We start from the raw sequence: 25,291 nt of genomic DNA, 5'->3' as shown, positions 1-25,291 counted from the left end.
GGATTTCTATAAAAGAAGAATATGTGGCAATATCTAAAAAAGCTTTGAACATTTTACAACAATTTTCAACATCCTGTTTATGTGAATTAGGATTTTCTACCCTCAACACAATTAAAAGTAAAAAGAGAGGAATTCTTCAATGTATTGATGAGGAAATGAGTTTGCCTTTCAAATATATGCCCAAACATTGAAGAAATTGCTAGGACACATCAGGCTCATGTTTCTTATAAACATAAGAATGAAAAAACTTAACACATTCCAGCAGGGACCTGCCAAATTTACTAAATCTTACTAAGAATGTATCTATCATATATATATAATATATAGATAGATAGATATAGATATATAGATATATAGATAGATATATCTATATAGATATATAGATAGATAGATAGATAACTCTTTTGTCATTTTTTTAAAAATTTTTAACCCCTCTTTTTTATGAATTCTAAAAAGCATAACTCAAAAAATGTAACATAAAAATGTTTTTTAATGTCAGAATAAATTTAATTTTCTCATATTTCATTTAATTACCATAAAAGCATGCTTGGACTGTATATTTATTTTCTTTAGTATTTGACTTAATTACTATAACATATTTCTCAGAAATTTGTATATAGTGCTTCTACAATTATTTATAGAATTTTAAATGCGTCCCAACTTCAAAAAGTTTGAGAAACACTGGATAGAGAAATTTTGGGCACTGAATTTGCATAAAGATTTGAAGAAATTTGTATACATTGTTAAAATACCAATTTCAGCTTCCTATTTATGTGTTTTCGGCAATTATTCAGAACAGAATTCTTAAAATCTAACAAAAGTTTTTATATGTTTTTTTAATAACTATCCATAAAATAATGCTTTTTAACACAGACAAGTTTTTCTTAGAGTCAGCTTGTCAGGGTACAGCTGATATGTTTATAAAAGGAAGGGTGTTGGTCAACCAAAGGTGGTAGTCTGTTCTTTATAATTGACTTTGAAGTCCAGTAGAGCTTTGAAACAGATGCTCCCCTGTGAAGATTTTCTTTGTGAAAGCATTAGATGCACTAATTTTATATCATTTATTTTTGCAGGAAATACCTATGAACTTTGTGGATCCCAAAGAAATTGACATTCCACGTCACGGAACTAAAAATCGTTATAAAACCATTTTGCCAAGTAAGTTTCTTGAATTAAAGAGTTTGCATTGTAAAGTATAAGCCTCCCCCCATTTACCCCTGCCTCACAGTTTCCCATCATCGCAACTTCCACATACACACCAAATTTGGAATTGCAAACACATATGGAGACTAATAATTATTTAAATGATCTAAGATTAATAACTTTATCTTGTATGACTCTTATTATAGTGATCAACTCATAATTCTAGTAAATACATGGTTCTTTTTTTTTTATTTTTATTTATTTATTTTAGAGAGGATGGGGGAGAGAGAGAGAGAGAGAGAGAGAGAGAGAGAGAGAGAGAGAAGGGGGAGGAGCAGGAAGCATCAACTCCCATATGTGCCTTGACCAGGCAAGCCAGGGTTTTGAACCGGCAACCTCAGTGTTTCCAGGTTGACGCTTTATCCACAGCACCACCACAGGTCAGGCAATACATGGTTCTTAAATAGTATTATGCCACACATTATAACTGATTTTCATTGAGGTTTCAATCAATTCAATGTGGAAAAATTTGTCTTTTCAACAAGTGGTGTTGAGACAATAGATATTCACAGGCAAAACAATAAAATGGGACCCTGCCTCACACCATGTACAAGTGGATCAGAGGCCTAAAGGTAAAAGCTAAAATTATAAAACAGATGTAAATCGATTTCATAGATATGACACCAAAAGTACAAACAACAACAACAACAAAACAGATAAATTGACCTTCATCAAAATTAGAGCATTGTGCTTCAGAGGACACTATCAAAAATAAAAGATGACTTATAAGATGGGAGAAAACATTTGTAAATTACACATCTACTGAGGGACTTTTATCTAGAATATATAAGAACTCTTGTAACTCAATTATTATTAAAAAGATAAATAACTCAATTTAAAAAATGGGCAAAGCACCCTGGCTGGTCAACTCAGTGGTAGAGCATCATCCCAGGGTGTGGCTGTCCTGGGTTTGATTCCCAGTCAGGGCACACAGGAAAAGTAACCATCTGCTTCTCCACTCCTTCCTCCTTCTTTTCCCTTTCTTTCTCTCTCTCCCTTTCCCTCCTGCAGGCATGTCCCTATTGGTTAAAGCACATTGGCCCCTGGCACTGAGGATGGCTCCATGGAGCCTCCACCTCAGGCACTAAAAATAGCTCAGTTGTGAGCATGGCCCCAGATGGGCAGAGCATCAGCTCCAGACGGGGGTTGCCAGAAGGATCCTGGTCAGGATGCATGCAGAAGTCTGTTTCTCTATCTCCTCTTCTCTCACTTAGAAAAGAAGGAAAAAATTTTAAAAATGGGTGAAGAACTTGAACAAATATTTCTCCATAGAAGATATACAGCTGACCAATAAGCATATGAAATAATGGTTGATATCATTAGCTATCAGAAAAATCAAAACCACGATGAGATACAACTTCACATCCACATGATTATAATAAAAAAAATAAACAATAAAAAGTGTTGACATGGGCATAGAGAAATTGGAACCTTTATACATTCCTGGTAGGAATGTAAAAAGGTGAAGCTACTTAGAATATAGCACATTAGTTCCTCAAAAGTAAAGCCAAGAGTTACTATATAACTCAGATATCCTAATGCTAAGTATATATCCAAAAGAAATTAAAACGTGTCCACACAAAAACTATACACAAATTTTTTAACAGCATTTTTTATAATAGCCCCCAAACTGGAAAAAAAAATGTCCATCAATTGATGAATGGGTAAATAAAATGCAATATAGCCACACAATAGAATATTATTTAACAATACAAAGCAATGAGGTGAGGTACTGATACATGCTACAATGTGGATGAACTTTTAAAAATTATTCTAAGTGAAAGAAGTCATTATAAATTACCTCACAAAGACCTTATATTATATAATTTAATTTATAAGAAGTGTCCAGATGGGCAAATCTATATAGAGATAGAAACTACATTAGTGATGTCCTAGTGTTACGAAACATGAGAAAGGACTACTAAAAAGTATAAAGTTGATTTTTTGAAAAAAGAAACTTGTAAATTTGAATGTGGTAATGGTTGCAAACTCTGTGAATAAAAATAAAATAAACTCTGTGATGGCACACTTTAAATGGGTGAATTATAGCATATGTCAGTTATATTTCAATAAAGCTATTACCAAAAAAAATTCATTTTGCATAACATATACCTAGAGTCCTCATTTAAAAACCTGAAGTCCTGTGCCCCACTCTGGGGATTCTGTTTAAGTAGGTCTGCTATTGGACCCAGTAATCTGTACTTCTAGTAAATATTCAGGTGATTCTCATTCAAATCATAGCAGGCTATAGACTATGTTAAAATTAAATTGACAGTGGTAGAGCGTCGGCCTGGCGTGTAGAAGTCCCGGGTTCAAGTCTTGGCCAGGGCACACAGGAGAAGCACCCATCTGCTTCTCCACCCCTCCCACTCTCCTTCCTCTCTGTCTCTCTCTTCCCCTCCTGCAGTGAGGCTCCATTGGAGCAAAGATGGCCCAGGCGCTGGGGATGGCTCCTTGGCCTCTGCCCCAGGTGCTAGAGTGGCTCTGGTCACAACAGAGCGACGCTCTGGAGGGGCAGAGCATTGCCCCCTGGTGGGCAGACCGTCGCCCCCTGGTGGGTGTGCCAGGTGGATCCCGGTCGGGTGCATGCGGGAGTCTGTCTGACTGTCTCTCCCCGTTTCCAGCTTCAGAAAAATACAAAAAAAAAATTAAATTGAGTTCCACAAAATTTATCGATGTCAAGAAATGAGCTAGATGCCTGGAGTTAGCAAGGAATAAAGAACAATCTATAAGATCAAGGAGGTCATGAACTAGAGAGGCAAAACATGTAAATGAGTATTTATATTTAATGTAAGAAGAGCCAGAATAGAGATCTGGTTTAAGTGATGTAGGACTGTAGAGAGAACTAAATAATTTATTCTGACCAAAGTGGCAAAAATACTTTGGGTAAACAGTAAAATATGAGTAGATAAAAATTCAAGATAGCAGCAGAATAGGTGGAAGCTACACTCACCTCCTCCTAGGCCCAAACTGAAATTACAACTAAATTATAGAACAGTCATTTTGAATAACCAACTAAAGACTAACTGGAAGGATTTACATAAAAAACCACATTGAGACTGCTCCAAACAGGTTGCCCAAAGCGAATCACAGGAGCATCTGAAATTGGCCTACACCAGAGTCCCTCCCAAGAAACCCAGAACAAACACACACAATGGCCAGTTTCAGACAACATCATAGCAGGACACAATAAACTTTACAAGTGGCATATTCAAAAGGAAATCTTGGCAGGCACTAAACCCTGCTGAAGCAAATTCTGCTTCATGAGGTCAGCACTTGCACAGCAGCTCACATGCCTTGATTGTGTTAAGCCTCACAATTAGCCAGCCTGAGGGTCAATTCCATGCATGAATGGGCCAATAACAATTAAGACTCAATTATAACAGATAGGACCATATAACCTACACAGGGGACATTCCCAGAGCATCCAGCTCAGGTGACCAAGGAGACAGCACCATTGGACCCCACAGGACACCTACTACATAAGGCCACCCCACAAATACTAGGATTTATAGCAGATCTATCTTATACATAGAGACAAAAGCAAACAGGCAGCCAAATTGAGAAAACAAAGAAATATGCCAAAGAACAGAAGAAATCTTTAGAAAAAAGCTAAGTGAAATGGAGGTAAGCAACGTATCAGATATAGAGTACAAAGTACTGGTTATAGAGATGCTCAACAGCATGAGAAAAGACATAGAAATAATTTAAAAGGACCAATCAGAAATGAAGAATAAAATATCTGAAATGAAGATTACACTGGAATACAATAGAAAGAATACAATGGAAGAATACAATGGAAATAAACTATAGATTGGATAAAGCAGAGAATTGAATCAGCGATTTGGAAGACAAGATAGAAGAAAACATCCAGTCAAAGCAGCAAAAAGAGAAGAGAAACTTTAAGGGACCTTTAGGACAATGGGAAATAACAACATTTGCATAATAGTTGGTACCAAACAGAGAAGAGAGAGAGCAAGGGATCAAGATTCTATTTGAGAAATAATGACTAAAAACTTCCCTAACCCAGTGGGGGAAAATGACACCAACTCCAGGAAACACAGAGACAGAGACTTCCAAACAACCCCATTCACAATTGATGAAAAAATAATGAGATACAGAGGAAAAATTTAACCAACGATACTCATAAAATTATAAGACACTGAAGAAATTGAGGAAGATACAAATAAGTGGAAGCATATACTGTGTTCAAGATAGAATTAATATAATTAAAATGACCACACTACCCAAAGGAATCTAAAGATTCGGTCAACTCCTATCAAGATATCAATGGCATATTTCACTAAACAAGAACAAATATGCCAAAAAATTTATATAAAACCGCAAAAGGTCTCAAACAGCCACAGCAATCTTGGAAAAGAAGAACAAAGTTGGAGGAATCATGCTACTACCTAATGTCAAACTATACTACAAGTTCATAGTAATCAAAGCAGTATGGTACTGATGTAAGAACTGACATACAGATCAATGGAACAGAATAGAGAGCCCAAAATTAAACTAGTGCCTTTATGGGCAATTAATATTTGACAAAGGAGGCAAAAACATACAGTGCTATACAGAGAATCTACTTAATACAGGGGTCTCAAACTTGCGGCCCATGGGCCGCATGCGGCCCGCTGAACAATTTTGTGCGGCTCACAGACTAATCCACGAAGTTCAAAATATTTTGGATAAAATTAAGTAAGCCTAGGGGCCTACTTGTATTTTTCATTTCTCTAGCATCCTAACTAGATATTAGCTTAGTTAACAGCAGTTGTGATGCGAACTACAGCTTCTGGTCGTTTTGTGACACTGAGTAAACTACATGTACGATTGTGCTTGTTGTACTGATTTTTTTTTGTTTTCAACTACAGTGAGAAAAGTGTTGCATAACAGTTGCCTTTTGTAGATCTAGTGCGGCCCGCCAAACGTCTGTGATCTTGCTCTGCGGCCCACATGCTGAGTTGAGCTTGAGACCCCTGACTTAATAAATGGTGTTGGGAAAGTTGGACAGACATGCAAAAAAATGAAACTAGGCCACCTTCTTACACCATACACAAGAATAATCTCAAAATGGATTAAAGACTTAAATGTTAGGCTCAAAACCATAAAAATTCAAGAGGAAAACACAGGCAGTAAAATCTTGGACATTTCTCATAACAATATTTTTTTGATATATTGCCTTGGAAAAAGAAAACAAAAGAAAAAATAATCAAATGAGACTACATCAAATTAAAAAGTTTTTGCACAGCAAGGAAACCATCCACAAAATGAAAAGACAACCCAGTGAATGTGAGAACATATTTGCCAGTGATTCATCTATAAGCTGTTCATATTCAAAATTTATAAAGAACTTATACAACTCAACACCAAGCAATCCAACTAAAAAATGGGCAAAGGACATGAATAGACACTTCTCCAAAGAGGACATACAGATGGCCAATAGACATATGAAAGGATTCTCAATGTCACTAATCATCAGAGAAATGCATATGAAAACTATAATATATCACCTCACACATTATTATTGATGATAGTCAAAATGGCTATCATCAATAAATCAAAAAACAACAAATGTTGAGGATGTGGAGAAAAGGGAATTCTCATGCACTGTTGGTGAAAATGCAGATTGGTGCAGCCACTGTGGAAAAGAGTATTGAAAAAATAAAAAATGGAACTGCCTTATGACCCAGAGATTCCACTGCTGGGAATGTATCTGAAGAAACCTGAAACACTGATTCAAAATAATATATTCACTCCTATGGTCTTCTTTGTAGCATTATTTACAATAGCCAAGATTTGGAAGCAGCCAAAGTGCCCATCAGAAGATGACTGGATAAAAAAGCTGTGGTACATTTACATGATGGAATACTACTCAGCTGTTAAAAAAAAAAGGAAATTATACACTTAGCGACAGCATGGATGGACCTTGAGAGCATTATGCTAAGGGAAATAAACCAGGCAGAGAAAGACAAGTACTATATGACTTAACTCATATGTAGAATCCTATAAACAAAGTAAACTAGCAAACAAAATAGAAACAGACTCATAGATAGAGAAAACAGACTGATAGCTGTCAGAGATGAGGAGGGTTGTGCGGCTGGTTAAAAAAGGTAAAGGGCCTGACCTGTGGTGGCGCAGTGGATAAAGTGTCGACCTGGAAATGCTGAGGTAGCCGGTTCAAAACCCTGGGCTTGCCTGGTCAAGGCACATATGGGAGTTGATGCTTCCAGCTCCTCCTCCCCTTCTCTCTCTCTGTCTCTCCTCTCTCTCTCTCTCTCTCTCTCTCTCTGTCTCTCCCTCTCCTTTCTAAAAAAAAAAAAGAATAAATTTAAAAAAAAAAAGAAAGAAAGAAAACTGGATAGATACATGCAAAAAAAAATAAAAACGTAAAGGGATTAAACAAACAAAAAACAAAAACAACCCTCATGGACACAGACATTAGTATGGTGATTACCAGGGGGAAGGGGGATGTGGAGAGGTAGAAGAAGGTGTACAGGATATATAAATAGTGATGGCAGGAGAATTGACTTGGGGTTGGGAACATACAATATAATATATAGATGATGTATTATAGAACTGTACACCTGAAACCTATATAATTTTATTAATCAATGTCACCCTAGTAAATTCAGTAAACATTTATTTGTTTCTGTGGGGGGGGGGCAAGAAAAATCAGAATATGAAACCCACACACTTAGAACCTCATACACAGACCAGGGGTCAGGAACCTATGGCTCACGAGCCAGATGTGGCTCTTTTGATGGCTGCATCTGGCTCGCAGACAAATCTTTAATAAAAAAAAACTAATAATGTTAAAAATATAAAACATTCTCATGTATTATAATCCATTCATTTCCTACCTCTCATGGTCATGGTTGCGGGTGGCTGGAGCCAATCACAGTTGTCCTCTGGAACAACACCAAATTTTTATTGGATAATGCTTAACGTACATGGGTTGTTGTATGGCTCTCATGGAATTACATTTTAAAATATGTGGTGTTCATGGCTCTCTCAGCCAAAAAAGTTCCCGACCCCTGCACAGACGACAGTATGGTGATACCAGAGGGAAAGGGGGTTGGAGGGAATTAAGACAGGATAAAGAGGGGATAAATGGTGATGAGAGGAGATTTCACTTGGGTGGAACACACAATACAATGTACAAATGATATAGTACTCTACCCCTAAATCTATGTGCTTTTATTAACCAATGTCACCCCAATCGACTCAGTTTTTAAAAAATAAATATATTTTGGAAATGAAGTAGCATTTTGAATCTCTAAACAAACAGATACAGTTAGGGTTTTGGCAGAATTCGTAAACATTCATGGCAATAGCTCTGGAAAGATAGAACCACAAAGATTTTTAAAATGTATTGACATGGAAATTGTGGCGTCTTCATAATTCAGTTCATTAATTCACTCATAAGACAAATTTTCCATTTTTATGGCAATAGCAAGAAAAATTATGTCCTTAGGCTTCCCCTTCTGGTGAACTTGGAAACACATTGTTAAAGTCACTCTATTACAGCCGATTTTTAATTGGCCCGTATAGTTAAATCTACTTACCTAAGGTAAAGTCACTGTGAAAGATATTTTATAACTATAACTGGCTGAATGGGATACAATGGTGTGCATTAGGATATTTTTCTCTCTCTCTCAATCTGTTAATATTTTTTTAATTTAAAATTTACCAAACATAGGTAACTAGGGTACATACATCCATTGCAGTTATTGTATTTACCTGTCTCAGAAGGATTTGAAAATTATTAGGATTATTTAAAGTTCAGCCTTCTCTCTTTCCTGCCCAGATGATATTAGACAACTGCTTCATAGTCCTGTGTCAGCTTTTCCATTCCCCAAACTGGGTGGATCACTAGAGCCAGGGCACCTGTGCTGACAGCCGATGTAGCAAATGATGGCTTTCCTGTTGAAAATATCTGTAACCTGAATACCACCCCACCCCCTGTTGCACAAACTATAATTTAGTAAATATAGCTTGGACAAGCTACACCATTGATTGAAACTCATCAGAAAATGACAAGAACAAATATGCAAAGCTATCCTTTATGGTTTATTTTAGACTGTATTATAAGTTTGAAATACTACATTAAAATGATTAGCAAAAGATTAAGATTTTAAATGTTTTGATTGTTTTTATTGTTTGGCCTGCAATAAACTTTTTTTATGTTCAATATTATTTTATATTAGTTTCAGGTATACAGCATAGTAATTAGACAGTCATATACTTTACAAAGCGTTCCCCTGATATTTCCAGTAACCCACCTGGCACCGTGAATAACTGTTACAGCATTGTTGACTGTATTCCCTATGCTGTACTTTATATCCCAGGACTGTTTTCTAACTACTAATCTGTACTTGCAATCTCTTCACCTTTTCTCCCAGTCCCCTAACCCTCCTTCCCTCTGGCAACCATCAGTCTGTTCTCCGTATCAATGAGTCTGTTTCTGCTTTGTTTGTTTGTTTGTTTATATACAATAAACTTGTAAGTTTAGCAGCTTGTCAGCTTGTACATAATAGTGAGGTTATATAAATCTGAGAATGTTTTGTAATAGAAATATGAATGGCCAAGAACCAATTAAATGATAGCTGCTCCCCTAAGGACAGTGATTGCTAAAAATGGTGAAAAGGCCTATTGGGAAAATTAAATGATAGTATATATAAAATTCCTAGGAAAGTTCCAATTAACATAGTAAGACCTCAGCTGATGTTAACTTCTCCTATCCCTCTCTACCAAACAAGACAAATCCATCATTTACCCTCAAACCAATTTCAGAATGTAGGGACATTATCTACCTTCCTCACAAAAGTTAGGGGATATTTTATAGCTTCATATTCATTTTGAAATATCCTCCAATTTTTGTGAGCAGTATATATAGAGAATAATTTACAGTTTCACAAGCAATATATTCAAGAACCCTATTCTCTTATTGTTTCCACAAGTCTTAAAAAATGAGTGTGTGTGTAATCACCATCCTCCATTGCCAAGATCAACACTGTCCACTACAACTCTCTACAATGATGAAAATGTTTTATATCTCCATTGGGATAACCACGAGGCACATGCACCAACTGAGTGCTTGAAGTATAGCTAGTGCACCCGAGGAACTGACTTTTAAACTTTATTTCATTTTTATTAACTTAAATTTAATTAGCTACATGTGGCTAATAGCTACCATATTGGACAGTGCAGAGCTAGAGTATTCTCCCTCCTGCAACATATTTGAAGGTAACTCCCAGTCACCTTGAGGGTACGGACAGTCCCTGCCTTTCTTCCCATGTCCCATTTATCTTGAATTAATCTATGAAAGCAATCCTATACCTCTCATCCCTGCCTTTGCCATCACTATTAGTGATACACTTGTACCTTATATAATCATTTCTTCTCTTGACTTCAAACATCAAGCACACTTCTTCCTGGAGAGAAAATCTTAAGCACTTAATAGCCTTTGGCAAAATCTTATATGAAACCAAACAAAATACTGGAATTCATATATCATTTTGTCTGCTAAATAGAAGACTTAAGATTATTAGAAGGTATTTTAAAGAGACCTGGTTGGGGAAATTCCACTTGTTCTATTTTTCAAATCCATATGTGTTCAATAATTTTTTGAGGGGGGGAAAGAAACAGGAAGGAAGAAAGAAGGGAGGGGGGAGGGGGAAGGGGGGAGGAAAGGGAAGAAAAAGTAAAGGATCTAGAGGAGGGAAGGAAAAAATAAAAAGAAGCAAAAGAGAGGAAAGGAAAATAAGCAGTGTTCAATTATTAATTTTACAGTCATTGATACTGCCCAGAGGTATCATAAATGGTATGCTAAATACTTAATGTATAACTTAGAAATATATGTTCTGATAAAACTTATTATAGTGAATCTGACTAGTATATAGACTTAAATGTGTAATGTGAAACATTATAATGGCAGCGAGGATAATAATTACATTCAAATATTGATGGTGGTGGTAAAACTTTTTCTAATCTTTGGCTGTTTTATTAGTCCAAAATAACATTTAAAAAGCTTTGGTGGGAACCCTACATTTTCTCCTACTCAGTCATATGCTGTATTCTTGTTTTTTAAAAATATGTGTTTGGAAACCTTTAAATACTTGGAAATACCATAACTTAACAATATTCAACATAAACTTAATTTAGCTGGACAGGAAACCTGTTTCTAAGCTGTTTATAAGGTCAAATGAATTGTATACATTACAGACATTATAAAAATTGAAGGAAATCGGCTTTTCCAACACTGAGTGATATAGGGTGTTTGTAAAAACTTTCACTAATCAGTGGATGCTGAAAATGAATGAATGTCCCCTTTGCTAAGAAAAAAAACAACTAGAAAGTCAAAAGCAGTGTCTTACTCTTTCTAATAGAAATTAATTGTGATCTTAAACATTCTATGAGCCATGCACAAATAGATATCACAAAGCATTCAAAAATTAATTGAATTTAGCTCTTGCACTCAAGGGGCTCCCCACAACCCTGTGAGGGAAGGCAAAAATGTTAAGTGTCTGAAAATCAAGATGGTAAATATTAAAATAAGACTCGGGGACCCTGAACAAAGAAGGGAGTGCCTAATTCTGCCTGGGAAGACAAGGGAAGGCTTGTATTTTTTGAACTGTACCCTGAAGAATAAAGACTTTATCATGCAGAGAAGACAGGGGAATAATATGTGCAAAAGCATAAAATTTGCAAGAACATGTAATATTGGAGGGATTTCCCTAGGTCTGTGTGGAGGGAGCATATGGCACACATGGAGAAGTGGTTATTGATGAGGGCATGTGAAAAGAGAAAGAAACCTGCAGGACCCGCTGAGGAGTGTGGATTTCATCCTCCAGGTCTGCACTGTCCAGCAGAGCAACCATTAGCCACACAGAGCTGTGTAAATTAAATTTAAATTCATTAAAATGAAAACTTTAGTTTTTCCATTTGTACTAGCCACATTTCAAGTGCCCAGTAGCCGTATATGGCTGGTGGCTATGATTTTGGACAACACAGTGAGAGTCATTTTCATTATCACAGAAATGTCTGAATTGTCAATATGTATTCGTAATAAAATGAGTTCAATGGACAAATGAGTTTATATAATAACATCTTGGAAAGTCACAAAATACATCAGCATAATAAAGACCCTGAAATGTCCTGTGGTAAAAGGAATGTGGTTTAATTTTTTTTTTAATTTAGTCTTTCCTATATTTATTTGATTACTGAACCTTCTTTTTTTAAAGATGATCTCATGTGGACATTCTATAGCCTAATTCTTTGTTACAGAAGAAATGATTTACAGATAACATTTTAAGAAATACTGCTATGGCAATCAAAGGAATGACGTGATCAGATTTTCATCCACAAAAACCACCTTGGCAGCTATGAGAAGGATGGATAAGAAAATAACAAGATTGAAAGCAGTAAGACAGAATGGGATGCTCAGGTCTTAGTTCCAGAAGACAGCCATGGGAAGAGGGAGGAAAGACAGCCCCATAGCATGTTAGGAGATAGAACAGAGAGAATATGAGGATTGGATATGGAGGATCAAGTTCAGTAGGACAAGTAGTTTTCAAACCTGGGCTCTGGAGCTATGGTAGCACACCTAACAGGTAATAACAGAGGTTTGGTTAACAGGAGCGTATGGGGCGTGTGGAATTTCACAAACCTGTGGCCTGTCCAGAAGGAAATAAGAAGTAGAAAAACATGGCTTATCACTGAGGACAGTAGTCTAGTTTAAGATATATATTTGGGAGTCCTCAGGATATTAGCAAAAGTTAAAGTCATGGGAATAAATTAGATGAGCGTAGAAGAGAGCCAAGTTGAATCCTAGCAACATCAACATTAAGGGGAGCAGATGAAATAAGCAAGAGATTGAAAACCAGCCATCAAAGAGGCAGCATGAACATCAGAATATTATGACCTGGGATCCATGGAAAGAGAGTACTCCAAAAAATATATATGGTCAATATTTTTTGAATGTCACAGAGAGAGACATGAAAAAGCACAATACTGGGCTCATAGGGATTAGTAACAAAAGGGTCAGGGGTAGCATGAACAAGATTATTATCTGCATAAGACTGGACTTAAGAGAGACGAGAGTGTACATGAGAACTGAATTGTAGATGAGGAGGTAGAAACAGTGAGTATAAAAAACTTCCAAAAATTACCTGTCTGGTGAAGAACAGTAGAACAACTGCTAGAGTGAAATGCATAAAACTAGCTTTTTGGAACAGGAGAGAGAGAGACCATTTAAATCAATACCATAGTAGACATTTATTGAGAGCCTGCTATATATGTAACCACTGTGCTAAACACCAAGTCTTATAGAGACAATAAAAAATTCTCCGTTCTTGCCTTCAAGAGGCTCTGAGGGTGCCAGATTAAATCATAAAGGATGATTTGATCTTTTTTTAAAATTTTTATTAATTTTAATGGGGTGACATTAATCAATCAGGGTACATAGGTTCAGGGAAAACATCTCCAGGTTATTTTGACATTTGATTATGTTGCATACCCATCACCCAAACTCATATAGTCTGCCGTCACCTTCTATTTGGTTTTCATTATGCCTCTCCCCTTCCCCCCTCCTCCCCCCTCCCCACCCCCAGTAACCACCACATTCTTGTCCATGTCCCTGAGTCTCATTTTTGTGTCCCACCTATGTATGGAATCATATAGTTCTTAGTTTTTTTCTGATTTACTAATTTCACTCAGTATAATGTTATCAAGGTCCATCCATGTTGTTGTAAATGATCCGATGTCATCATTTCTTATGGCAGGGTAGTATTCCACAGTATATATGTACCACATCTTCTTTATCCAATCATCTATTGAAGGGTTTTTTGGTTGTTTCCATGTCTTGGCCACTGTGAACAATGCTGCAATGAACATGGGACTGCATGTGTCTTTATGTACAAGTGTTTTTGAGTTATGGGTATATATTCTCAGTAGAGGGATTGCTGGGTCATATGGTAGTTCTATTTTTAATTTTTTGAGGAACCACCATACTTTCTTCCATACTTGACATTCACAACAAAAGTGGATGAGGGTTCCATTTTCTCCACAGCCTCTCCAACACTTATTATCTGTCTTGTTGATATTAGCTAATCTAAGAGATGTGAGGTGGTATCTCATTATAGTTTTGATTTGCATTTCTCTTAACTAATGAAGATGAGCATCTTTTCATATATCTGTTGGCCATTTGTATTTCTTCCTGGGAGAAGTGTCTGTTCATGTCCTCTTCCCATTTTTTTATTGGATTGTTTGCTTGTTTGTTGTTGAGTTTTATGAGTTCTTTGTATATTTTGGATATTAGGCCCTTATCTGTACTGTTGTTTGAAAATATCATCTCCCATTTAGTTGGCTGTCTGTTTGTTTTGTTGTCAGTTTCTCTTGCTGTGCAAAAACTTCTTAGTCTGATGTGGTCCCATTCATTTATCTTTGCCTTCACTTCCTTTGCCTTTGGAGTCAAATTCATAAACTACTCTTTGTAACCAAGGTCCATGAGTTTAGTACCTATGTTTTATTCTATGTAATTTATTGTTTCAGGTCATATATTTAGGTATTTGATCCATTTTTAATTACTTTTAGTACAAGGGGACAAACTAGTTGAGTTTCATTCTTTTGCATGTGGTTTTCCAGTTTTCCCAGCACCATTTGTTGAAGAGGCTTTCTTTTCTCCATTGAGTGTTGTTGGCCCCTTGACTCCACAAAAAGACTACTAGAAACAATAAACCAATACAGTAAGGTCACAGGATACAAAATTAATATACAAAAGTCCATTGCCTTTCTATATGCCAACAATGAAACATCAGAAAATGAGCTAAAAAAAAACAATCCCCTTCATGGTTGCAACAACAACAACAAAAATACCTAGGAATAAACATAGCAAAGAATATAAAGGATCTATATAATGAAAACTACAAAGCATTGTTAAGGGAAATCAAAAAAGATATAATGAAATGGAAAAATATTCCTTGTTCTTGGATAGGAAGAATACATATAGTCAAAATGACTATATTACCCAAAGTGATATACAAATTTAATACAATTCCCATCAAAATTCCAATGTCATTTTTTTAAAGAAATGGAAAAAAATATTATAGGTTTATATGGAACTATAAAAAAACCCTGAATAGCCAGAACAATTCTAAGGAAAAAGAATAAAGCTGGGAGCATTACAATACCTGACTTCAAACTATATTATAGAGTCACGATAATCAAAACAGCATGGTATTGGCAGAAAAATAGACACTCAGACCAATGAAACAGAATAGAAAGCCCAGAAATGATTTGATCTTAATTTGTTTATATAAATGTTGGTAAAAATAACTAGCATAGTTTTCCATAACACCATGGTTTACTAAATGCCTTTCAACTTCTTGATAAAAAGTGGTTTTAGAATTTAAGACACTGTAATAATCTTTCAATAGAAGATATTTGTGCTGTCAGTGAACAAACACATGGTAACTGAAGAGAGCTTCTTCCACATAGTGAGAGGGCATCTGGGTCAGAGAAAATGGTTGTCAATGGGCAGAACAGAAGACAGACAAAATCCCTGGTCAGTGGTTCAGTGGATAGAGCATCGGCCCTGTATATGAACGTCCCAAGTTTGATTCCCAGTCAGGGCACACAAGAAAAGCTACTATCTGCTTCTCTTTCCCTTCCTCTCCCGGCTCCCCCTTCCCAGAACCAGTGTCTTAATCAGTTTGAGTGAGGCCCTGGGTGCTGAAGATAGCTCCATTGGTCCAATTGTCAGCCTCAGGAGCTGAGGATAACTCGTTTGATTTGAACATCAGCCCCAGACAGGGTTGCTGGGTAGATCCCAGTGGGGGCACATGTGAGAGATTGCCTCACTATGTCCCTTCCTCTCACCTAAAGAGAGAGAGAGAGAGAGAGAGAGAGAGAGAGAGAGGAAAGTGGGGAGAGGTGGTACAAATTGCAAATACAAAAAACAAGAAAAGGAGTACAAATGAGAATGGGGCCAAAAATTAGAAACCCACAAAAAAAATGGCATTAAATATAAACTCACCATCTCAGGCATATGGGTGAGATTTATGTCAAGAACAGGGATCAAGATGGGCCAAATGTCCCTCAATAAACACAGATGCATCAAGACACAGACACAAAAACACTGCAACAACAAATGTCAACACAGGTCAAACAATCAATGCATAAGTTAACAGGTGTACTGTGTCCTGGTTATTGGTGTTCTAAGAAACTTTTAAAAGAGTAATGTATTTAATGTAGTTAAATGTATTTAATTTTGCTATATGAACTACATTAAATATATCTGCTTAATGTATTCTTTTGTTTTCTTCACTAGATCCCCTCAGCAGAGTGTGTTTAAGACCAAAAAATGTAACTGATTCTTTGAGCACCTACATTAATGCTAATTATATTAGGGTAAGTAAATATATATAAATTGCTTTCTGGTTAGCATGTCAACTCATTATTTGGAATTTTGAGTTACATCTTTTTCTTAAAATATATTAATTTTGAGTTAAGTTGGTTACTACAATAGTAAGTTTTTTGTTGTTGTTTTTTGCTTAGTCATATTTAACATTAGTAGTGTTTTTGTCCTGTGCATCTGTGGTCACAGTGCTCAAATGAAGTCCCCGGGGGGCGGGGAATAAACTTTGTGATGATCTATACTATGCCTGCCTGGCTGGGAGAACAGCCATGTGAATTGTGGTCCTGGAATGAATTAAGCAGCAGAATCTGTGTTGCTTTGGGAGTAGCAGAGCAATTTTGTTCTGAAGATGTTTTACCTAAATTTTCAGCTCAAGGCATGGATTTCAAAGCCAATGTTTTGTACCTTTACTCAAACTAGGGCTACCGTGGCAAAGAGAAAGCGTTCATTGCGACGCAGGGCCCCATGATCAATACCGTGAATGACTTCTGGCAGATGGTTTGGCAGGAGGATAGCCCTGTGATTGTTATGATCACAAAACTCAAAGAAAAAAATGAGGTATGACCTTTACCCAAGTACTAAATGTTATATATTTTCTGTTACTATAGAAGAGATATTGTTCAGAAAAATTGCCATGTACTTACTAACAGATGTAAGATGGAAACTCTAATATATTTAAACAGTTGGTCACTTTATCCTTCCCAAATGGTAATTGCTGTTATTCTATGAATAGTGATTTTCTTTCAGATAAATCAATATATTTTGAATACGCATTTCTCATTTGTATCCACGTCTCAGTAAGGAAATGATGAATCATGAATTATCACCCTGATTTATAGGCATTGATGGAACAAATTGTTCATTTGTACCTCAAGTAATTTTTGTACCTACTATGTGACAGGTACTATTTAAGTTATTGGCAATATACTAGTAAACAAAATGCACAAAGATTCCTACCCTTGGCCAGATTTTAAATTTGCGGGTGGGGGGAATGGAGGAGATGGACAAAAACAATAAAGAAGTTAAGAAAATATTAAAAGAGTAAATACTATAGAAAAAAGATAGAATGGGGTATGCTGAGCTCTAGGGAGGGGTTGAAAAGGAGGGGTAAGCTGCAGTTATGTCAGGTGGACAGGGCTCGCCTCACTAGGAAAGTGAGATTTGAAGAAGATCAGAAGGAAGTTATAAAAGCTAAGCAGCTTTCTTAATATCTTTATAATAAGAAGTCCAATTACTAGACAAAATTAGATTCTATTTCCAGACTAGTCTAGTCATCTTTTCTGAGGATCTAACTTACGGACAGAACACTCATTCTGTGTTTTACATCATAAAAATAAAATTGTATAATTCCCAAGGGGTGCTGTTCTCAGTACTGTTTACATTTTAGGGCATCTTGTTGACACAGTTTACACTCTGATTTTAGTCAACTTTTCTGTTTGTTTTCTTGCCAAAATTAATATAACAAAGCTTCATCATGACAATAAGAATTTAAGGAAAACAAATTTTCGCTTATATCTCTTTGATGAACCATAACCTGAGTATAATATAATCCTACTACTAATATAGGAAATCCAGGCTCACAACACCAATTTATGTTTTTTAAAGTTTGTTGTTTTCTTCCAGTTTTGCTACAATAGGTAAAGAATTTTTTTTTTCTAAAATATATTTTGGAAGAATGGTCTGTTTTAGGCAAGTAGAAGATAGTATATACTTAATTAACTACATGGTTTACTAAACAGATGCATTTCTTTGAATCTTGTATTAAAGTCTGAGATGACATAATAAAAATATCCCATAATATTCTCAGCAGTTTCACCCACTCTCAATCTCTCAAACATATTAAGCCACCGACAATTCCTGCAGTTGTTTAATACACATGATGTTTTAGCTTCGTGGTAGGAAAAGCTTCCTCAAAGTTAAACGGTATATTCTTTGTGTATGTACATCCATAGAACTTAAGTAATATGGCAGGCTAGATTACCTGAAAAATCTTCCACTACAAAGCCAGTTAGTTATACTGGGTAAAATATGAAATAACAGGTATAGCAGAGCTTGAAAAAGAATAAAGGAAATCTCAGCAGTTAAGAACAGGATAAAAGGCATAATGTCAGAGAATTATAGGTTACTTGTGTTTCAATGACAATACAAGAAGAAATGGAGACCACGCTTTGGACTTGCAGAAGCCAGGTGTGAGCACTGAGACCTGCCATGAAGTGGCTGCTTGTAAGGGCCGTACCTTCAGTGAAAAGGTGAACCACAAAAGCAAACCTGCCTGCCAAAATAGGACTATAACAGAGGCTTAGTCTATGTTAGTCTAGGCTTCTCGTGGGGTAAATAAAAAGTTTCTCTTAATAAACCCTGGCTGGATAACTCAGTAGGTTAGAATCATCCCTAAGCGCAGAGATTACCAGTTCAATCCCAGTCAGGGCACATACAGAAACAGCTCAGTGTTCCTATATCACTGTCTCTCTTTCTCCCTGCCTCTCTCTCTCTCTCTTTAAAAAAAAAAAAAAAAAGAGTTTCTTTTGAGTATTCAGAATTCAGAAACAGGAAATCCCAAGTTAAGTAATTAATGTAAAAAATAATACTGGATAGGTAATGCTCTGTGGCATTTTACAGAAACAAAAGCAAAAACTTTTTGGGTGAATACGCTCTCAGCATGTATTTCACAGAATTTCCACAGTAAAAGCCCAACCAAACATAAATTCGTAAGTCAAAATTATAAGACACACAAGTAAACAATATAAGGAAAAATAAGAAGAAGCCAAAAATACTAGGAATAGATCTACCAAAAATGGAATGATAGGAACTAAATAGTGTAAGCTATATTTTTTATAATTAAGCACATAAAATATAAAATTAAAAACTTGAAAAAGAGCAAGTTGCTCTAAAAAAAGACTGAGGAGAATTTTAAAGAAATCAAAGAGTCCTATAAGTAATTATTATATAAACCCTATTATGAAAAAGAAAACTACATTAGGAAGGTTTAATAGTAAGCTGGACACAGCTGAGTAATTACTGGATTAAAAAATTGAGTTCAGGAAATTACCTCAGAATGACCACAAATATGAAAGAGAATTTATGATAGAGAGAAGATAATATTTAAATGTCAAATAAATGTCTAATGGATGTTTTGGAAGAAGGAAAAGGAGAAAAAAATATAAATATAAAAGTAATATTTAGCCCTGGCCGGTTGGCTCAGCGGTAGAGCGTCGGCCTAGCGTGCGGAGGACCCGGGTTCGATTCCCGGCCAGGGCACACAGGAGAAGCGCCCATTTGCTTCTCCACCCCTCCGCCGCGCTTTCCTCTCTGTCTCTCTCTTCCCCTCCCGCAGCCAAGGCTCCATTGGAGCAAAGATGGCCCGGGCGCTGGGCATGGCTCTGTGGCCTCTGCCTCAGGCGCTAGAGTGGCTCTGGTCGCAATATGGCGACGCCCAGGATGGGCAGAGCACCCCCCCTGGGGGGCAGAGCACCGTCCCTGGTGGGCGGGCCGGGTGGATCCCGGTCGGGCGCATGCGGGAGTCTGTCTGACTGTCTCTCCCTGTTTCCAGCTTCAGAAAAATGAAAAAAAAAAAAAAATAAATAAAAAAAGTAATATTTAAGGAAATAATGGCTAGGGATTTTCCAAAACTGATGAAAGACATTAGCTTTCAAACTTGAAAAGCACAAAAGTCCTAGGCTGGATAACTCAACTTCACGACTAGACATGTCTGTGTAGCTGAACAGAGATGACTTTACCAGCCAGAGTAACTAGAAATAGGTTTCTCAATAGCAACAACAGAAGACAAAAATCAGTTGAATAATATACAGAGCACTGAAAGAAAGTAAGTGACAACCCAGAATTCAGGCAGGATTTAGCAACATTTCCTAGATCTGAGTGGAATGCATTACCTCTGCCCACTTTGTTGTGAATGATAATTTTTTTTCAATACATTGTCACAATGTATTTTCTCAAACACATTCATACCCTTATTAATTCTACTTCCTCTTCCGTTAAAAAGAAAATCAAATATTATGAACCTCAGAAAAGCACTGTAATTTTAGGTAATTATGTAAGTATATGTGTGTCAAAGTTTTAAACAAATATATTGTATTTTCCACAGAAAACATTTTTACTTGTCAGTGTTGCATATTTACTAAGGATTAACACTTGGCAAGGCATATGTGGAACAATATTTCACAAGGATTATAGAATAGATTGTAGTAACTATAAACTAATTCATAATTTTTATCTTCAGCATTTTAATTCTCGAACTTTGTGATATATTTATATTTATTCACTTTTTTAAAAAAAACTGAGAAGTATGTCTTTAATTCTTTAACTTCTTCTTGAACCAGGAATTTCTTTCATTAGAATAGAAGCAGCTGAGATTGTTGGTTAATCAGAAAACATTCCTTAGAGGTTGGGTAGTATGTGACATATTTTAAAAATGTCTAGTAAGGATAATTGGAACAATTGGATAATATGCCAAAGCCTAGTTTTTCTTCGTTGTCCTCAAGACCAAGGTTATCATTCTAACAGAAATGCTGCATGAGACAAATCTATGTTTCAATGTGATACTGAGTTGGTTCACTGGTGATGCTCAGAACTCTTCATTTTGAGTCTAGAAAGGATTAGAGAACCTCTTGTTCTTTCTTTTTCAACTTCATCATAATTGGAGCTACCTATTGGTACCACTCTCAGAATTCATGTTCTCCATAAGAAAGACAGACAAGTGGATCTGTTGAAAACTAGATTTAATAAAAAAAAAATAAAGAACGACCACACTAAAGGGTGATTGAGGTTTTTCTTTTCCTCTTTGAATTTAGAAATTGGAAAGGTATTAATTTTTTTCTTACCATTTTTAACCCCTTTTTAAATGTCTGGAATATATTTTTTGGAAATATTGAAGTAATATATTGTGTTTTATATGTGTATTTTCCCATAGCCTAATATTGCAGTAAAATTTTTTACTTTTTCATTGTTAATTATTCATTAAATTAAAATAAAAATTCCTTTCTATCAGACTCTCCAAAGACATAAACATAACATTATAGAGGAAAACTTTTGATGTTTTACAGATCAAAATGATACTGAGAAGTCTGGCTTAAAAGAAAAATGCAGTAGCCTTTACACTACCAGGAAAATGCTATTTACTAAATATGTGCCAACTTTCAATTGTGTTAAGCGTCATTGTTTAGAATAGACAAAAATCATTTCCTTCCAAAAAAATGAGGGTGGAGTTATCTTTACAAATTCCCACGCTTTGTGTTTTCATGAATCTTTCTACTTTTTAATAGATAAATAAATGAACAGTTTCCAATTCTTATTTTATCATCCCAATATTCTCATAGTTATTTTTTTATAAAATGAGAATAAACAAAATCTTTTTTAAAAAATGGAGCTGAAAAATCAGTTATATTGCAAGAACGAGAAGAAATTATATTGCTGGTAAATTTCAGTTCCTTCATTTAGATAAATCATAAGAAGAAGGAAATTCTTCCTCAAAAAAGAATGAGAACATTAAAAGAATTCAAACTCTTTTAAACATGAACTATTGCAAAGCTGAGAAAGATATAGTGGCCAAACGTGCAAAGCTAGAGGTAGGTCAGTCCAAAAACAAAAACAGCATTTGCTCATTTCCAAAATCCTCAGACCAACTCTGGGAGGCCCTTGGTGCCCCTCTGATCCCTTTCTGAGAACTAAAATAGCTCTAAATGTCAATCATATTACATATACTATGGAAGATATTGTCTACCTATTACCATTTCTTAGAAGTATGAGCTAAGCACATTTCTAAATTAATTCAGTTAATTTTCACTCTACCTCTACAGAGTAGGGTTTTCTGTCCCTGTATTATGGATGAGAAAGCAGAAGTTCAGAAAGATTAAGCCATTTGCCTAAATCCGCAAAGTTAGTAAGTAATGGAGGCCAAATATTAATCCAGGTTTGTTTGATTCCAAAGCCCATACATTTAATTACTGCCCCAACATAATCGTGTAAATAATGATGCAAGCCACAACCCACTGTTGGCCTCAGAGAGCCATAAGGTATCAAGTTTATCTTTCAGAAAGTGAGGGAATCACTTGGTGATTTGGCCTATCATAATACTTCTCTCAAGTACACCCAGCCATATTCTTTCTCTGTATTTACATGTGTCTTTCATCTGAATTAACTCTGTGACTTTACTTATAAATCTCATTTAGCTATCGATTAAACTAGTCAGCACTCTGCAAACAGTTTAACCTCAAAAAAACATACTTAAAAAATATATTTTTTTAAGTTTTCTCTTTTTTCATTCCTTTATCTGATAAAATTATAGAAAAGATTAATTTTTATTACACTTATTTGGCCAAATACTAATATGAAGCCTTCAGTGTTGTAATAGGGTCCTGAAGAATGAGCAGGTGCACAAGGGAAGCGGTGCAAGCAGAGCAACAGTGAACAAAGGCAGACAGGAAACCGCGTGACCTGTGTGGGTTGAGCAGTTTGATGTGGCTTGAGCATAGCATAATATGGCACGAAGGGAGATGAGACTGAAATGTTAAGTTGTGCCAAAGAATATAAGACTACATTAATACAATGAAACTTTGGGTTTTGTTATATAGACAGCAGGGAGCCACTAATGATGTTTTGCCATAGAGTGGTGTAATAGTGGCAGGATATAGCATTTGGACTTGAGGAAAGCAAGGAGAAGCAGAGAAATAGGTTAGAAATTGTAGCACCAGTCCAGGTAACAGGTAATGAGGTGCAGAACTGAGGCAACAGAAGAGTGTATTGAGAAAAGGGGACAGGTTGAAAACTTGCTCCAGAGGTAAAGACACAGTACTTAGTTTCTGATGGAATGTGTGGGAATCAAGGGAGGGTTTTATTTATTTATATATTTTTTTACTTTTTTCTTTTGTTTTTTTGAAGTGAGAAATGGGGGAGGAGGGGGCGGCAGACAGATTCCTGCATGTGCCCGGCTGAGATCCACCTGGCATGCCCACCAGGGGGCAATGTTCTGCCCATCTGGCTGTTGTTCCACTGCAACTGGAGCCATTCTAGCACCTGAGGCAGAGGCTATGGAGCCATCCTCAGTGCTCAGGCCAACTTTGCTCCAATGGAGCCTTGGCTGCGGGAAGGGAAGAGAGAGATAGACAGAAAGGAGAGGGGGAAGGGTGGAGAAGCAGATGGGTGCTTCTCCTGTGTGCCCTGGCTTGGAATCGAACCCAGGACTTCCACATGCTGGGCCGATGCTTTACCACTGAGCAAACCAGCCAGGGCCAAGGGAGGGTTTGATTTCAGAATTTTAAACTGGAAGGCTGAGTGAAGGGTGATGTCATAAACTATATGGGCAGCATTTTTCACCTGTTAAGTTTGAGGACTCCTGGAGACCTCTGGATGGTTTAGTCTACTAAGTGGCTAGAAATAAATGTCTAGAACTTTATACAAATGTACAGATAAGAGATAGAGATTGGACATATAGAATTTATAAAGTGAGACTTGCTCAGAGGGTCCTCACCCTCAAGGGAATTTTCCCAAAGACCCTTAGTAAAACATCCTCGTTTCAGTTATCTCTTTTGTAAAATTAGATGATGATGATAATAATAATAATAATACTTGCTACCTGCTCTACCAAACTCAGATTATTGTAAAAGGGACTAGATGATCTTTGGTGAAGGTGCCTTCAATATTAAATTGCTGTACCTTCATTAGTCATGCTTAGTTGGAACATCAGGAATAAGAGTAACTATAATAGTAGTAACAGCAGACAATCTGATCCCCCCATCCCTCTCATATGCTAATGTGCCCAAATGAAACTGACCATCTTTTTTAAAAATTTATTTAGGGCCACACTCTATGTGATGATGCACACATAGTTCATAGAGCTAAATGTCTTTGATTTTAGATGCATAGAGAATTGAAAAGAAAGTAATTTAAAAAAATAATTTTAAGGCATCTAAACTACTAGCTAGACTTCCTTCTTCTTTATACACAAATAACCCCAACATAGTGAGGGCAAGAGGGAGGGTCAAATTCAAAAAATATCATAGAAATTTGAGTTTGCTTTGCATTCTTCTTTTGCTCTGAATATGAAAAACTGGTTGATGTTCAGAATCTTTACAGGCAGGATTTGCTAATTACTTGTTTGCACCAGATACACATGACCCTCTGAACACATCTTTCTTCCTCCAAATCATGAATTCTTGGAATTAATAGATAATTTTACTGAAAGGATGAGCCCAGTTAGCAGAAGAATAGGGTTGACTTAAAGTTATATTCTGCTAGATAGCTGCTATTTGAATTACCTACAATTAGTGTAGTTTCACAGTATTATCTGTAAAAGAGCATTTTCCTTCTTTGCATTTTCTGTTTCTTTCATACCATTGTTAGCATCACAATAGAAAAACCCTAAAAAGCTGTTCACGAGAATAATTTAAACCTGAACTTGTGCTCACAGAAACAACTAACTACATTTGCAGCTTTCCTCCACTTCATATTCAAAAGCATCCACACTTATCTGGTCTCTTTTTCTGCATTCTCCTAAAAGGGTGTGTGTGTGGGGGGGGATTATATTCAATGTGTAAAAATAAGCTATTGTATCTCATAAAGGAGATGGGGTGCTAATTAAGGGTTCTTTGAATGAACAAGTCATATTGCATTGTCTACTGGGAGCTGGCTGCCAATTGCATTTTTGGTAAAGAGTCA

At 36.2% G+C, this 25,291-nt stretch overlaps 1 protein-coding gene across 2 annotated transcripts in view; it reads left to right on the top strand.

Annotated features, from left to right (window-relative positions):
• The window catches only part of PTPRR (protein tyrosine phosphatase receptor type R), a 299,896-nt gene that overhangs the window by 241,928 nt on the left and 32,677 nt on the right, over positions 1 to 25,291 (top strand). For both annotated transcript variants that reach the window (XM_066257665.1, XM_066257666.1), the window contains 3 exons: positions 1,074 to 1,158; positions 16,535 to 16,614; positions 17,042 to 17,179. In XM_066257665.1, coding sequence (XP_066113762.1) covers positions 1,074 to 1,158; positions 16,535 to 16,614; positions 17,042 to 17,179 — 303 coding nt within the window. The remainder of the gene's footprint in view (positions 1 to 1,073; positions 1,159 to 16,534; positions 16,615 to 17,041; positions 17,180 to 25,291) is intronic.

Source organism: Saccopteryx bilineata, chromosome 2 (assembly GCF_036850765.1).
Source record: "Saccopteryx bilineata isolate mSacBil1 chromosome 2, mSacBil1_pri_phased_curated, whole genome shotgun sequence".
NCBI lineage: Eukaryota > Metazoa > Chordata > Mammalia > Chiroptera > Emballonuridae > Saccopteryx > Saccopteryx bilineata.
The sequence above is the reverse complement of the archived record's forward strand: the minus strand, read 5'-3'. Positions and strand labels throughout refer to the sequence as shown.